The sequence below is a fragment of the Erinaceus europaeus genome, chromosome 12 (genome assembly GCF_950295315.1).
Source record: "Erinaceus europaeus chromosome 12, mEriEur2.1, whole genome shotgun sequence".
Lineage (NCBI taxonomy): Eukaryota > Metazoa > Chordata > Mammalia > Eulipotyphla > Erinaceidae > Erinaceus > Erinaceus europaeus.
The window spans coordinates 10,019,849-10,035,382 of NC_080173.1; the positions used below are offsets into that span (position 1 = coordinate 10,019,849).

Sequence of the window (15,534 nt, forward strand, 5' to 3'; positions counted from 1 at the left end):
TGTGCACTCAGCTAGGTGCTCCACCACCTGGCCCCCAACTTATGGATGTTTTTAAAAGAAAGATTATAATGTGGGAGCTGGGCTGTGGTGCAGTGGGTTAAGCACATGTGGCACAGAGCGCAAGGACTGGCATAAGGATCCCGGTTTGAGATCCCGGCTCCCCACCTGCAGGGGAGTCACTTCACAGGCGGTGAAGCAGGTCTGCAGGTGTCTATCTTTCTCTCCCCTCTCTGTCTTCCCCATCTATCTCCATTTCTCTCTGTCCCTTCCAACAACAATGACAGCAATAACAATAATAATAACAACAATGATAAACAACAAGGGCAACAAAAGGAAAAAAATAAAAATTGAAAAAAGGAAGATTATAATGTAAATTCCAAAGTCTATAGGATTTATCTACAGACTCTCATGCCTGAGGTTCCAAAGTCCCAGGTTCAATCCCCCACCACCATAAGCTAGAGCTGAACAGTGCTCTGGTTAAAAAAAAAAAAAAAAAAAGAAAGAAAAAAGGATTTATCTATACATCCATTGGGCGGAGGATAGATAGCATAATGGTTATGCAAACAGACTCTCATGTCTGAGGCTCCAAAGTCCCAGGTTCAATCCCCTGCACCACCATAAGCCAGAGTTGAACACTGCTCTGGTTAAAAAAAAAAAAAAAAAGAAAGAAAAATAACATACATCCATAACTTCCCAAGGTATAGGAATCAGCTTGGCCCAATCTGCTTATATTGTTGAAATATTTGCTTTATTTCTAAATATATTACAACTAAAATAATAAGTCACACACACACACATATATGAGGGAGGGAGAGAGCGAGAGAGAGAGAGAGAGAGAGGGGGGGGGGTGTAGCTAGGCTATCTAAAGCCAACATCTGCCTTTTGTGGTGCTGATTGGGGGTGGCATGGTGAGCCAGATGCCACTCCTGTCTTTTTTTTTCTTTTACCAGAGCACTGCTCAGCTCTGGTTTATGGTGGTGAGGGGACTCAACCTGAGACTTTGGAGCCTCAGTCATGAGAATCTCTTTGCATAACCATTATGCTAACTACCTCCACCCATCTTTTTTTAATTTAAATGTATTCATTTATTTTTATTATTTTAATTTTTTTCTTGCCTCCAGGGTTACTGCTGGGGCTCAGTGCCTGCACCATGAATCCACTGCTCCCGGAGGCCATTTTTTTTTCTCTTTTTGTTGCCCTTGTTGTTTTTTTATCACTGTTGTGGTCATTATTATTGTTGTTATTGATGTCGTCGTTGTTGGATAGGACAGAGAGAAATGGAGAGAGGAGGGGAGGACAGAGGGGGCGAGAAAGATAGACACCTGCAGACCTGCTTCACCGCCTGTGAAGCGACTCCCCTGCAGGTGGGAGCCGGGGGCTTGAACTGGGATCCTTACACTGGTCCTTGCGCTTTGCACCACCTGCGCTTATCCCACTGCGCTACGACACCCTATTCATTAATTTTTTTTATCAGAGATTGCTCCATTCTCGCTTATGGTGGTGCTGGAGGTTGAACGTGGGGACTTTGGTGCCTCAGGCATGAGAGTCTCATTGCAGAACCATTATGCTGTCTCCCTAGCTTTTCCCTGGCTTTTTGAATGATCCTCCACTGGGGAGGGCTGGTGCTTCCCCAGAGGGGTGCTGTGTGTCCCCCTAATGAAGGGTCCAACTTCCCGTGTCTACCCCTCCCCAGCAGGCCCTCCTTTGCTGTCACCTGACCCATCATCTCCCTGTGAGCAGAGACAGGACTCCTCGAGGGGAGGGAAGGGGACGTGGGAGAGACAGGAGCCACAGGAGTCCCGTGTGAGACCTACCTGAGGGCCGGGCCTCTATCACGTAGCGGGTGATGGGTCCTTTGCCGGGGTCCCCGCTGGACCAGTGGATGGCGATGGCTGAGCTGTACCGCACGATGATAGGCACTCCTGGGGGGCCCGGGGCTCCTGCAGACAGTGGGCAGTGGGGGGCGTGGGGAGCAGGCAATCAGAGCTTGGTGGGCACCCTGCCTGCTGCTCTGAGCTCTGGCAGGAGAGGTCAGGAGACAAAGTCCCCTGAAGCCTGAGGAGCTTGTCTGGGTGGTTGGTTTGTGAGGGCTGAAGGCCCTCTCCCTACCACACCCCCTTTCAGCATCGTCTCTGGATCCCTCATCACTATCTCCCCCAACTGCATCTGCTATTAGATCAGGCAAGGAGAGAGGAGAACCAAAGGGCTGGGGGGTGGGTAGGTTGGGAGCTGCTGGCTTGGCCACCAGGCAGGGGAGAGAGAGAGAGAGAGGGAGAGGGAGAGGGAGAGGGAGAGGGAGAGGGAAAAAACAATCCAGTGAGAGGGAGCTGCTGTTCTGCCAGAAAAAGCAGCGGGTGTTTACTAAGGGGCCTGAGCCCTCTGCCCCAGCTGAGTCTCCAGGGCCACCACCCCTCTGCTGAATCTCTCTCTATTGGACGCTATCCTTGCACCTTCCAGAGTCCAGAACCCAGAAGGTGCTGTGGTTTCTGTATGGGATGAAGCAGTGGTGTGTGTGTGTGTGTGTGTGTGTTGAGAAAGTGGGTGCTGGGTGGCCCCTGTGGGTGCCCCTGGGGAAGAAGCTGAGAGTCCTGTGTTGGGGTGAAGAGTCTCCAGGGTCCAGGGTGCTGGCAGGTGGACAGGAGGCCAAGGACTGAGTGAGACAGCCCAGCACCACTGCCTGTCATGATCCCAGGGGCCTCACTTCCTCCTCCTTCTAGTGTGTGCCACCACAGCACAGGGGGCAGGTGTGTTGAGCTGAGCAGGTGGAGGCCTCAGGACCCAGACCTCACAAGCTCTTCTGCAGAGGGCCCCCTCTGTCACCTCTCTGTCCTTCCTGCCTCCCCTGCCTGGGCCACTTCAAGCTCAGGTTGGAACAGCCCATCTTCCTCCTGACAGGTCTCCTGTCCCCACGTCACCACTGCCCCTTCCTGTCTGTCTCTGCCAGGTCTCTCTCTGTGTTTGCTTCTTTCCCCAGGAATTCAAGTCAGGTTGGAAGGGGTGGTGGTGGTGCCAGGGTGTTAGGGAGCAGATACAGGGCAGCTGGAAGGTGGGCAGCTGACAGCGAGAGCGGCAAACTGCTCCCTGCCGCATGGCCAGCTCTGGTCTAGCCAGGCTTCTCTGTAGAACAAGAGGTGAGAATGCACAGTGCTTCCAAAGACAAAGTCAAGAGCGACCTGTTGGGAGGCGGGGGGTTCAGCGCACATAGTACTAAGCACAAGGACCCACACAAAGATCCGGGTTCAAACCCCTGGCTCCCCACCTGCAGAGGGGACCCTTCACAAGCAGCAAAGCAGGTCTGCAAGTATCTATCTTTCTCTCTCCCTCTCCTCTCTCAATTTCTCTCTGTCCTATCCAATAAAATGGGGGGAAAATGGCCACCAGGAGCAGTGGATTTGTGATAACCCTGGAGGCAAAAAACAAAAACAAAAAACAGCCTGTCTGAGCCAGCAGTAAGTTCACAGGATAGGTGAGAGGGGTCAAGCCCAGGGGAAGCCATGCCCAGTCTTGACTCCCATAGTAAAAGGAGGAGGAGGAGGAGGGGGGGGGGGGAGGCGCCTTCATAGGACGGGGAAGTTTGGGGATCTTTGTGTACTTTTTCAGGCAGGGAGAGACCAGGCTGGCCTGGCAGGTGGTTTTGCATTCAGGAGGTGACACCCTCAGCCACCAGGGATTCCAGGAAAAAAAAAAAAAAACCCAGCCCAAGGGCAACTTTAAGAGGTGTCACAAAACCCCACACCCATCCCTCAGTCTTTCTTGCCCCCTTCCTCTCTTTCCCTCCTCTCCCCAGCCCTCTTGGGTTCTACACTTTGGATAATGGTAGCCCTGCTCTGCAGGTGCATGCCACCAAGTCTGGACCCCGCCCCCCAGCTAGAGCACTCCTGCAACGTCCTTTCCCCCCTAGTGGCCCCCCGCACATGGTGCTATTCCAAACTGTCTTTTAGACTTTGTGAAAACTGTGATGTTATCACTGGGGTGGGGGAGAGGGGACACAAAGCTTAAGTGGTGGGTCCCTGGTGGACCGATAAGATACTCCATGATCTTATTTTAATTTTATTTTAAAAATACTTTATTTATTTATTCATAAAGAATGATAGGCAGGGTGGTCCGGGAGGCGGCGCAGTGGTAAAGTTTTGGACTCTCAAGCATGAGGTCCCCAGTTCGATCCACGGCAGCACATGTGCCAGAGTGATGTCTGGTTCTTTCTCGCTCCCTCTTTCTCATAAATAAATAAAATATGATAGGCAGGGGTAGGGGCAGATAGCATAGTGGTGATGTAAACAGACTCTCATGCCTCCAAGGTCAAGGCTCCAAGGTCCCAGGTTCAGTCCCCTGCACCACCGTAAACCAGAGCTGAGCAGTGCTCTGGTCACTTTCGTTGTATCTCTCTTTCATTAAAAATAAACAAAATATAATAATAATAATAATAATAATAATAATAATAATAATAATAATAAATGATAGGCAGAGAGAGAGAGGAAGAACCAGACATCACTCTGGTACATGTGCTGTTGGGGACCGAACTCAGGACCTCATGCTTAAGAGTCCAGTGCCTTATCACTGCACTACCACCTGGACCACCCCATAATCTTATAATCTATTCAATCACTAATAAAAGTTGCATTAAATTGAAAACAAAACAGGGCTGCCCAGCCAAGCAGTTGCCCTCCCTCCCCCTGGGTCTGGCCTGTTATCTCCTGGTGTCTGGGCCCCTGCACGAGTGGTTACTGAAAAGCCATCCTAGCTGGGTATGCATGTGGATTCTGATGCCCTGAGGGCACAGGCAGCACCCCTGGGGGGGGGGGCTTTCACATAAGTGTCATCCTGAAACATTCTGATGGTGGGGGGGGGGGCTCTGCAGCCTGACTCCTCGACAGGCACCCTTCCTAGTCCCCCTTGCCTTTAGAATACACGGAATCTCAGTGCATATTTCCGAGTGCCTGTCTTAAGTCCCCCAGGATCCCCCACTTAGAGCCCCCCCTTGACCACCAATGCCCCCCTCCAGGCCACATCCTGCACACTGTGCGACTATGTCCCCCCAGCTACCTGTCCCATGCTGCTCCCCTCCACATGTCCAGGCTTAGGGGGTGGCTCTGGACACACCCTCCTGATCTGAAGGCCCTGATGTGGAACAGTAGCCCCCACGTGCGCCCCTACCTTCTCCGGGGCCCGTGGTGACATTGGCTTCGATCTCCGGCCCGTAGGTGAAGGTCTTGGCTCTGATTCGGAAGCGGTAGGTCATGCCCTCCGCCAGGTCCTTGACTTTCAGCCACAGAGGGCTGCTGCCCTTCACGTCCACGGTCACGATCTTACTGACCCCTGCGGGCGGGGAGAGCACTCGGGTAGTGGTTTGCGCCTTGAGCAGCAAGGAGCCTGTTCTGTTTTTCACCCTGGGGGGAATGGTCCTGCCCCTTGTATGGACCTGTTTCCCTGTTTACAAGCTGGGTGAAATTCTCTACGGAATGATGGTGGCCCTGTGCGAGGACGGACCTCAGGGGCCATGCCCCGGGGGCCCCACTCACCGTCCACAGGGGTGCAGGGCTCATATACCAGCCGATAACCATCCAGGATGCCATTGGGGAACTCCGGGGCGTGCCAGGACACGTTCACGGATGTGGTGGTCAGCTCACTGAACTTGACTGAGCTAGGAGCACTGGGTGCTGCCGAGGAGAAGTAAAGGGTGTGAGGGTGTCTATCTGCTCTTGCTAGACATGTCCACAGACCTTCTTGGACTCCAGGGAAGGGGAGTGGTGGCAGCGGTGGGGGGAGAGGCATCTGGGTCTGGCCCCTGAAGAATTGAAAGCACAGCTTCTGGCAGGAGCAGTCAGGAGGGGGGTCACTGGACTCTCCTCTCTCCTGCAGCTCTCTGTGGCTCTCACTCTGCACTGTCAGAGACCTCCCCTCTCCCAGGCTGGGGGAATGGGGGTGGGGGTCAGGCAGGTCTTGTTGGGTGGGTCTGGGCTGCTGACTCAGGTCTCAGTGGCCCCTGAGATGCCCTGAGAAGCTCTGTAGGGGGGCCCCTGCTAGAGAAGGCAGGGTGTCTGGGTCCCAGAGATGGGAGGAGGGTGTGGGGAGCATGGGATATGCAGACACCAGAACTGCATTGAGGAGGCCTCTCTTCTGTCCTGGATGGAGCACGGGGCAGGACTTGTGGTCCAGAGACCTCCCTGTCAAGGTGGCCAGAGCCAGGGTCAGTGGAACCCTCTGAGGGAGATGCTTTGTTGAACCGAAAACTGAGGGGGAGGGCAGGAAGGGAAAGACACATCTACTGACAGCTGCAATGACCAGGCTGCTGTCCCACTAGCCGCCCCCCACTAGTGGTGACCAGTCCTGCTCCTTCCGCCTGGTGTCAGCCAGCTGCAGCCTTTGAAGGAGGAAGGCGGCTCAGGGGGAGCCTTTCCTGCCTCCTCTGGGTGAGGGGGGGGGGTGTAGTGCGACAGAACACTGTGTCTTGCTGTTACGGTGACAGGAGCTCCCAGGCTCCTATGGGCTCACATCCGGCCGCTGACACTGACGGAGACTGGTCAGGACAGGCAGGCGGATTCTCAGGAGCCAGTGGAGGAAAAGGATTTCCCTGGAGCCAGACTCGTCCCCAAAGAGGACACAATTAGCAACTGGCCACAGGGGTCTGGCTGGAGCTTTCAGAGAAGCCGTGGTTTGCATGTGAGACACCGAGGACTGGGGGCCATGGTTCAGGGAGGCAGGGAGACATCTGTGTGGGCAGAGGAAGGGACAGTGCAGGGACGATGGCACAGGGCATGCTGGAATTTCCTGGGCTGTCACCTCTGCTCCCTAAGGAACAGCTAGGGCAGTGCTGGGGGACAGACTCATTTTCCAGGCTTACCCCCTGCTCATCACATGGGGGAGGGGGACACCTGTCCTGCCCTGCCCTGCCCTGCCCTGCCCTGCCCTGCCCTGCCCTGCCCGTCCAGGGGCTCTCAGGAGAATGAGTGTTGGAGTCCTGCTGGAAGAACCACTTGGGATACTTGTGGGCAGATGGTTCTTCCTGTCCTCCTGCCTCTCCCCCACGCTTGCTCACTCATCTCCCTGCCTGCATGGCCCACCTTCCACCCAGGGTTAGAGCAAGTTTTTGAAGACAGAACTGAAGGGGCCAGCTGGTGGCGCACCTGGTTAAGCACACACACTACAGTGCACAAAGTGCTGGGTTCAAGCCCCTGGTCCCCACTTGCAGGCGGAAAGTTTCACGAGTGGTGAAGCAGGGCTGCAGGTGTCTCTCTGTCTCTCTCCCTTTCTCCTCTCAATTTCTCTGTCTCTATCTAATAATGAATAAATAGATAATTGAAAAAAATTAAAAGTGAAATAGAACTGACATATGTCACAAGCGCAAGGACCCAGATTCAAGCCCCTGGTCCCCACCTGCAGGGGGTAGCTTTACCAACAGTGAAGCTCCCCACCTGCAGGGGAGTCACTTCACAGGCAGTGAAGCAGATCTGCAGGTGTCTTTCTCTCCCTGTCTTCCCCTCCTCTCTCCATTTCTCTCCGTCCTATCCAACAACGAACAACATCAATGGTAATAATAATAACCACAACGAGGCTACAACAACAAGGGCAACAAAAGGGGGAAAAATGGCCTCCAGGAGCAGTGGATTCATGGTGCAGGCACCGAGCCCAGCAATCTTTGGAGGAAAAAAAAAAAAAAAAACGAGCAGGAGCTGCTGGGGAGTTTTCTCAGCAGATAGAGCAAACACCTGCATGCCTGAGGCTAGGGCCTGATCCCCTGCACGATTTGGACCAGAGGGAGGCTCTGGTCGTCTCTCTTCCTTATACAACAAGCGAGTGAACACATCATTTAGACAAGTAAAAATAGGGGCCGGGTGGTGGTGCACCTGGTTGAGCACACATGTTACAATGTGCAAGGATCTGGGTTGGAGCCTCCTGTCCCCACCTGCAGGGGGGAAAGTTTTGCAAGCGGTGAAGCAGGGCTGCAGGTGTCTCTCTGTTTCCCCCCCCCTTTGTTGCCCTTGTTGTTTTTTATCATTGTTGTGGTTATTGTTATGGTTGCTATTGATGTCATTGTTGTTAGGACAGAGAGAAATGGAGAGAGGAAGGCAGAGGGGGGAGAGAAAGATAGACACCTACAGACCTGCTTCACCGATTGTGAAGTGACTCCCCCCCCACCCCCACCCCCGCAGATGGGGAGCCGGGGGCTTGAACCGGGATCCTCATGCCGGTCCTTGTGCTTCGCGCCATGTGTGCTTAACCCGCTGCACTACTGCCCGACCAGCCCCCTTTTTTTTTCTCTCTCCCTCAGGGTTGCTGGGACACAGTGTCTGCACTACGAATCCACTACTCCTGGTGGCCATTTTTTCTATTTTGTTGCCCTTGTTGTTACTGGTATTGCTGGATAGGGCAGAGAAAAATGGAGAGAGGAGGGGAAGACAGAGAGGTGGAGAGAATGGCAGACACCTGCAGACCTGCTTCAACACTTGTGATGTGACCCTCCCTGCAGGTGGGGAGCCGGGGGCTCGAACCGGGATCTCTGTGTGGGTCCTTGTGCTTCACACTGTGGGCTTAACATGGTGTGCTGCCACCTGGCCCCCTCTCTGTTTCTCTATCTCCCCCTTCCGTCTTGATTTCTGGCTGACTCTATCCAATAAATAAATAAAGAGGGAGTCAGGCGGTAGCGCAGTGGGTTAAGCGCATGTGGCACAAAGCGCAAGGACTGGTCTAAGGATCCCAGTTCGAGCCCCCGGCTCCCCACCTGCAGGGGAGTCGCTTCACAGGTGGTTAAGCAGGTCTGCAGATGTCTGTCTTTCTCTCCACCTCTCTGTCTTCCCTTCCTCTCTCCATTTCTCTCTGTCATATCCAACAATGACAACATTAATAACTACAACAATAAAAACAACAAGGGCAACAAAAGGGAATAAATAAATAAAATAAAATATTAAAAAAATAAATAAATATTAAAAGAAAAGTAGACGTAGAAGCAAGGGGGTCGGGTGGTGGCGCACTGGGTTAAGCACACACAGTACTAAGCACAAGGACCCGTACAAAGATCCCAGTTTGAGACCCCCAGTTCCCCACCTGTGTGCGTGTGGGGGGAGTCGCTTCACAAACAGTGAAGCAGGTCTGTAGGTGTCTTATCTTTCTCTCTCCTTCTCTATCTCTCCTTCCCTTCTCAATTTCTCTCTGTCTTATCCAATAAAATGAAAAAAAAAGGCCACCAGGAGCAGTGGACTCGTAGTGCAGGCACCGAGCCCCAGAGGTAACCCTGGAGGCAAAAAAACAGAAGCAGGATCCCAGAGCCCAACTATGTGAAGCTACCCAGTAACCCCCTGCCCTGCCCCTGACATGGACCATAGAGTAAACCTTACACTTCCTCCTAAGGTCCTCAGACCTGCCACCATCTCCCAAACTGCCCACTTTCTCTCCAGTCATCTCTCTTTCTGTTTCTCAAATCCTCTCCTGCCACTGGGCCTTTGCACCTGACACCTGACACTCCCCCTGCCTGGAACACCCCTCCTCCAGGGGTCCTCCATGCTGTCCTCTCCTTCTTGCTCAGATCTCCTCCTGAGACTGAGGCCCCTGCAGGCAAACCCATCTAGGGTCCTCCACGACCTGTTCCCTGGCCCTGCTCTGAGGCCACTCACACCCACTGCCCTCGAAGGTCAAGCTAGAGGCGTGTTCATCACCTGCCTCCACGCTAGGCCGAACCGGTGCTCCCAGAAGCTTCCATGAAGGACTCTGCATCCATAGGCAGAAAGAGGGTAAAAGCTGTGTGTGTAGGGGAGACGGGCTGGTGTGGGCTGGTGAGCTAACAGAAGCAAGATGGTCAGATCTGGGGCTCCCTGCTAGGCTCAAGTGGGCGGTGTCTCTTTGCTGAGCTCACTATCTGCCCAGCTCTGTGGGCGGTGACCCCTTTCTTTGAATGCTGTCCTTAGCCCAGGTCTCTTGGGGGGTGAAGCAGCTGCCTCCAGTTCCCCCAAGAGCACCTCCTTTCCAGCCTCTCCTCCCCACCCCGCACCTGCTTGCTGGGTCTGGCCCTGAACAGGAGTGCTCCGAGGTCCGTCCCCCGCAGAGTTGAAGGCGGCCACGCTGACCATGTAAGTCGTGTAGCCCGTCAGATTCTTGAGCTTCACGCTGGTCTCGGCCAGGAACAGCGTCTTCAGTCGCTCTGTGAGGTTCCTTTGCTCGGCCTCTCGGAAGAAAATCTGCGGACACAGAGGGTCGGAAGGCTGAGTGGGAGAGCCCACAGGACACAGAAAGGCAGAGCCGGTCAGGGGCTGGATTCAGTATTCTTGGGGTGCAGGACCCAGAGCCTCACCCTGCCCTGACACGCCACACGGAGTGCCCTCTGCAGGTGTGTGCCACCTGTGAGCACTGAACTCTGCAAGCCTTTGAGGGAGAGCTGTGAGCTGACACGTGGTACCCCTGCCTGCACTGGGGTCTCAGAGACACTGTCCTGGTTGCCACCTACAGACCTGGGCAGGCGGTGGGAGCCACCCAGGGGCAGTGCAGAAGCACTTAACATTGGTGCTGTTCTAGAAGCCATTTCAGAACATCCTGGGAAGTTGTGAGGGAGGTGCCCTACAGGCAGTTGAGTCTAAGAGCTCAGAAGATGTTCCACGGGCTTCTCACAACACAGTCTGTGAGGCTGACCTGCAGGGTCAGTGAGGCTGGGAGACCCTTCCTCGGGGCTTTGCAGCCCTGAACGGAGGCTTCCAAAAAGTGGCGAGCCCTGCCATGGGGAGGATTAGAGAGCGTTTGGTGCCACCTCCTGGCCAAAGTGGTTTTTGCATGCTACTGCCTTCCAGAGTCTCATGTTTTCCTGGAGGACACTGATGAAGGGAGAAAAACGTCCTTGTATTGTTATGTGGAAAAGTGGGAAATGTTATGCATGTACAAACTATTGTATTTTACTGTCAACTCTAAATCATTAATTGTCCAATAAAGAATTTTTTTAAAAGGGGGAGGTAGGGGGCAGGTAGGTGGTGGTGCACCTGGTTGAGCACACATGTTACAGTGCACGAGGACCCAGGATCGAGTCCCTGGTCCCCACCTGCAGTTTAGGGTTAGAGTGTTTCCTCGAGGAAACACTCACGAAAGACATGTCTCTGATATCTGATTACTGTAAAAAATGGCGACTAATCCCTAGCACTGCAAAAACGGTATCATCTGTTTTCCATCTATACCATGCCTCGGCCTCACGTGAGCTTAATGTGCAGCTTGGCGATACGAGAATCCGGTATGAAGCCCAGCCAGTCTATCTTGGCGTTACTCTCGATCGCACTCTGTCATTTCACGAACATCTCATAAAAACTGCAGCAAAGGTGGGCGCGAGGAATCACATCATTGCAAGACTGGCCAGCTCCTCATGGGGCGTGAGCGCTTCCACACTACGATCATCATCTCTGGCAATATGCTATTCCACTGCAGAATACTGTGCCCCAGGATGGTTCCGTAGCCCCCATGTCCACTCGGTCGATTCCAAATTATATTCCTCCATGAGGATCATTTCTGAAACCATCTGTTCCACCCTGGTCCCATGGCTGCCAGTTCTCAGCAACATCGCCCCGCCAGATATTCGTCTGGATGCGGCATCATCTAAGTTCATTTCCCACGTCTACGCTCGACCGGACCTGCCAATATACGCGGATATCTTCGCCCACCCTGTCCAACGCTTGACGTCTCGTCACCCAATCTGGTCCCCTACACCTACACTGAACTTCTCTGTTCCAGTCTCTTGGAAACAGAGTTGGCAGTCAGCTGAGGTAAAGAACAAACACCTCATCACAGACCCCTGCGAGCGTCAACCCGGCTTTGACCTAGCACGTTATGATTGGGCCCTCCTCAATCGCTATCGAACAGGCCATGGCCGGTGCGTCGCTATGTTCCATCGCTGGGGAGCCAGAGACGACCCGAACTGCCCCTGCGGCTCCAGACAGACTATGACCCACATAGTCAATGACTGCCACCTCTCCAGATTCAAAGGAGGTCTCGAAACTTTACATCAGGCTCAACCTGACGCTGTTGACTGGCTACGGAAGAAGGGCAAACGCTAGAAGAAGAAGAACCTGCAGGGGGAAAGCTTCACAAGTGGTGAGGCAGGGCTGCAGGTGTCTCTCTATCTGTCTCCCTCTCTATCTCCTCCTTCCCTCTCGAGTTCTGGCTGTCTCTAGCCAATAAATAAACAAAAAAAGTGGGGGGGGGGAGACAAGGAACAGAGTTCCCACCTGGCATGTGTCAGTGAGCGGCAGTTTGGAAGTCTTGTTAAACTCTTGCTTTCCTCCAATTACTTTCCTTCCTTCCTTCCTTCCTTCCTTCCTTCCTTCCTTCCTTCCTTCCTTTCTTTTCTTTTTTTTTGTCTCTAGGTTTATCACTGAGGGCTTGGTGCCGGCACTATGAATCCACTGTTCCTGACAGTCATTTTTTTTATTGGATAGGACAGAGAGAACTTGAAAAGGGAGAAGGAGAGAGACAGAGAGACACCTGCAGACCTGCATCACCGCTTGTGAAGTGTCTTCCCTGCAGGTGGGAGCTGGGGACTCAAACTCAGATCCTTGCATGGGTCGTTGCACTTTGTACTAACCAGGTGTGCCACTGCCTGGTCCCCTCTCTAATTCCTTCTTTAAAAAATTATATTCATGTTATTCATTTCACGAGGGAGGCAGAAAGAGAGAGGGAGAGAGGGAGAGAAGGAGAGGGGGCAGAGGGAGGGAGGGAGGGAGGGACGGATATAGGGAGAGGGAGAGAGAGAGAGGGGTATCAGAGCCCATTTATGATGCATGAGTGTCAGGGAACCAACTAGGAGTCTCACATTAGAAAGTCCAATGTTCCATCACCTGGGTCTGTCCTTCCTTCCTTCCTTAATTGAACCGTCTCATATGGGCAGATGAGTGAGAGATGAGGTCACTCACTCACTCGTTCACTCTTTTGCCCACTTGTGAGGATACAACAGTGGACAGGCTTCCTGCTGAATTCTGGGTACTGTGGCAAGGTTAAGGGCAATGCTAAGAACCTAGGTGGCGTCCGCCTAAACCCGGCAAGTGATGAGTGTCCATGTCCACTAAAGAAAATGAGTGTAGACAGTGTCCCTGAGTGACTCCTGACCTCTCAGTGTTTGGGGGCCGGAGAGAGGAGCTGGAACAGCAAGGGGGAGAGAAGGGACAGGCAGAGAGGGTCACTGAGAGGAGGCGACATTTCAAGATGCAGAGACTCCTGTGGCAAACGTGGCTCAGCCAGGCAGGCGAGGCCAGTGTTTGAGGACTATCAACACGGGAATGGCTGAAAAGCTGGGAAGCAAGTGTTGGTGAGAAAAAGGAACTTTCTGGTTAAGAGCACATGTTCCGATGAACAAGGACGCAGGGGCAAGTCACTAGTCTGTCCGGCCCCCAGCTGCGGGGTGAAAGCTTCGCGAGCAGCGGGGCTGTGCCACAGGTATCTCTCTGTTTCTTTCTCTCCTCCTCCTCTTGATTTCTGTCTCTCTCCAAGAAAGAAAAAGAACTTTTGTGCACTAGCTTGGTACAGCCCCACTGGAAAACAGCTTGGTGATTTCTTTTAAACAAACAAGAAACAGGGAGCCGGGAGCCAGGCAGTGGTGCAGTGGGTTAAGCGCACATGGCAGAAAGTGCAAGGACCAGCGTGTAAGGATCCTGGTTTGAGCCCCCGGCACCCCACCTGCAGGGGAGTCGCTTCACAGGCAGTGAAGCAGGTCTGCAGGTGTCTATCTTTCTCTCCCCTGTCTTCCCCTCCTCTCTCCATTTCTCTCTGTCCTATCCAACAACAACAACAGCAATGTCAACAGCAATAATAACTACTACAGTGATGATAAACAACAAGGGCAACAAAAGGGGGAAAATTAAAGGAAAAAAACAATAAACAACAAACAGTGGGCCGGGCAGTGTTAAGCGCATACAGTGTGAAGCGCAGTGACTGGTGTAAGGATCCCGGTTCCAGCCCCCGGCTACTCACGTGCAGAGGAGTCGCTTCACAGGCGGTGAAGCAGGTCTGCAGGTGTCTGTCTTTCTCTCCCCCTCTCTGTCTTCCCCTTCCATCTCAGTTTCTCTGTCTCTAATAAATGAATAAATATACTATTTTTTAAAAGGTAGGGCTGGAGCACGTGGCGCAAGTGCAAGGACCGGCATAAGGATCCAGGTTTGAGCCCCCGGCTCCCCATCTGGAGGGGAGTCGTTTCACAGCTGTGAAGCAGGTCTTCTTCAGGAGTCTTATTTTTCTCTCCCCCTCTCTATCTTTCCCTCCTCTCTCTCTCGGTTTTTCTCTGTCCTATCCAACAACAACAACAGCAGCAGCAACAACAATGGGAAAATATGGCTGCCAGGAGCAGTGGATTCACAGTGCAGACATCGAATCCCAGTCATAACCCTGGAGGCAACAAAACAAAAACAAACAAACAAAAACCAAGAAGCAGAAATACCACAACATCCCTGAAGAATTTCTCTGAAGAATACACAAACGCTAGTTTGAAAAGACGCCTGCACTTCTACGCTTACAGCAGCATGATCATAACAGCCCAAACACAGAAACACCTCGAATATCCACCCAGAGCTGACTGGATAAAGAAACCGCGGAGAGGGCACTATTAGACATTCACGTCTGAGGCATCTGAGGTCCCAGGTTCTATCTCCAGCAGCAGCATAAGCCACAGCTGGGCAGTGCTCTTTTTTAAAAAATTTATTTCTTTATTGGGGAATTAATGTTTTACATTCAACAGTAAATACAATAGTTTGTACATGCATAATATTCCCCAGTTTCCCATTTAACAATACAACCCCCACTATGTCATTTATCATCCTTCATGGACCTGTATTCTCCCCACCCACCCACCCACCCCAGAGTCTTTTACTTTGGTGCGATATGCCAATTCCAGTTCAGGTTCTACTTGTGTTTTCTTTTCTGATCTTGTTTTTCAACTTCTGCCTGAGAGTGAGATCATCCCATATTCATCCTTCTGTTTCTGACTTATTTCACATAACATGAATTTTTCATGGTCCATCCAAGATCGTCTGAAAATGGTGAAGTCACCATTTTTTACAGCTGAGTAGTATTCCATTGTGTATCTAGACCACAACTTGCTCAGCCACTCATCTGTTGTTGGACACCTGGGTTGCTTCCAGGTTTTGGCTATTACAAATTGTGCTGCCAAGAACATATGTGTACACAGATCTTTTTGGATGGATGTGTTGGGTTCCTTAGGATATGTCCCCAGGAGAGGAATTGCAGGGTCATAGGGTAGGTCTATTTCTAGCCTTCTGAGAGTTCTCCAGACTGTTCTCCACAGAGGTTGGACCAACTGACATTCCCACCAGCAGTGCAGGAGGGTTCCTTTGACCCCACACCCTCTCCAGCATTTGCTGCTGTTACCTTTTCTGATGTGTGACATTCTCACAGGAGTGAAGTGATATCTCATTGTTGTCTTGATTTGCATTTCTCTGACAATCAGAGACTTGGAGCATTTTTTCACGTGTTTCTCGGCCTTTTGGATCTCTCCTGTGATGAATATTCTGTCCAAGTCCTCCCTCCATTTTTGGATGGGGTTGTTTGTTGTCTTGTTGTTGA

General features: G+C 52.3%; 1 protein-coding gene across 4 annotated transcripts in view; it reads right to left on the minus strand.

Annotated features, from left to right (window-relative positions):
* The window catches only part of SDK2 (sidekick cell adhesion molecule 2), a 334,770-nt gene that overhangs the window by 26,357 nt on the left and 292,879 nt on the right, over positions 1–15,534 (minus strand). For 3 of the 4 annotated variants that reach the window (XM_060202671.1, XM_060202672.1, XM_060202670.1), the window contains 4 exons: positions 9,983–10,169; positions 5,520–5,657; positions 5,155–5,316; positions 1,815–1,940 (listed from right to left, as the gene is read on the minus strand). In XM_060202671.1, the coding sequence (XP_060058654.1) occupies positions 1,815–1,940; positions 5,155–5,316; positions 5,520–5,657; positions 9,983–10,169 (613 nt within the window). Of the gene's footprint in view, positions 1–1,814; positions 1,941–5,154; positions 5,317–5,519; positions 5,658–9,489; positions 9,765–9,982; positions 10,170–15,534 lie in introns of those variants that run through there. The other variant, XM_060202673.1, reaches the window with a different exon arrangement.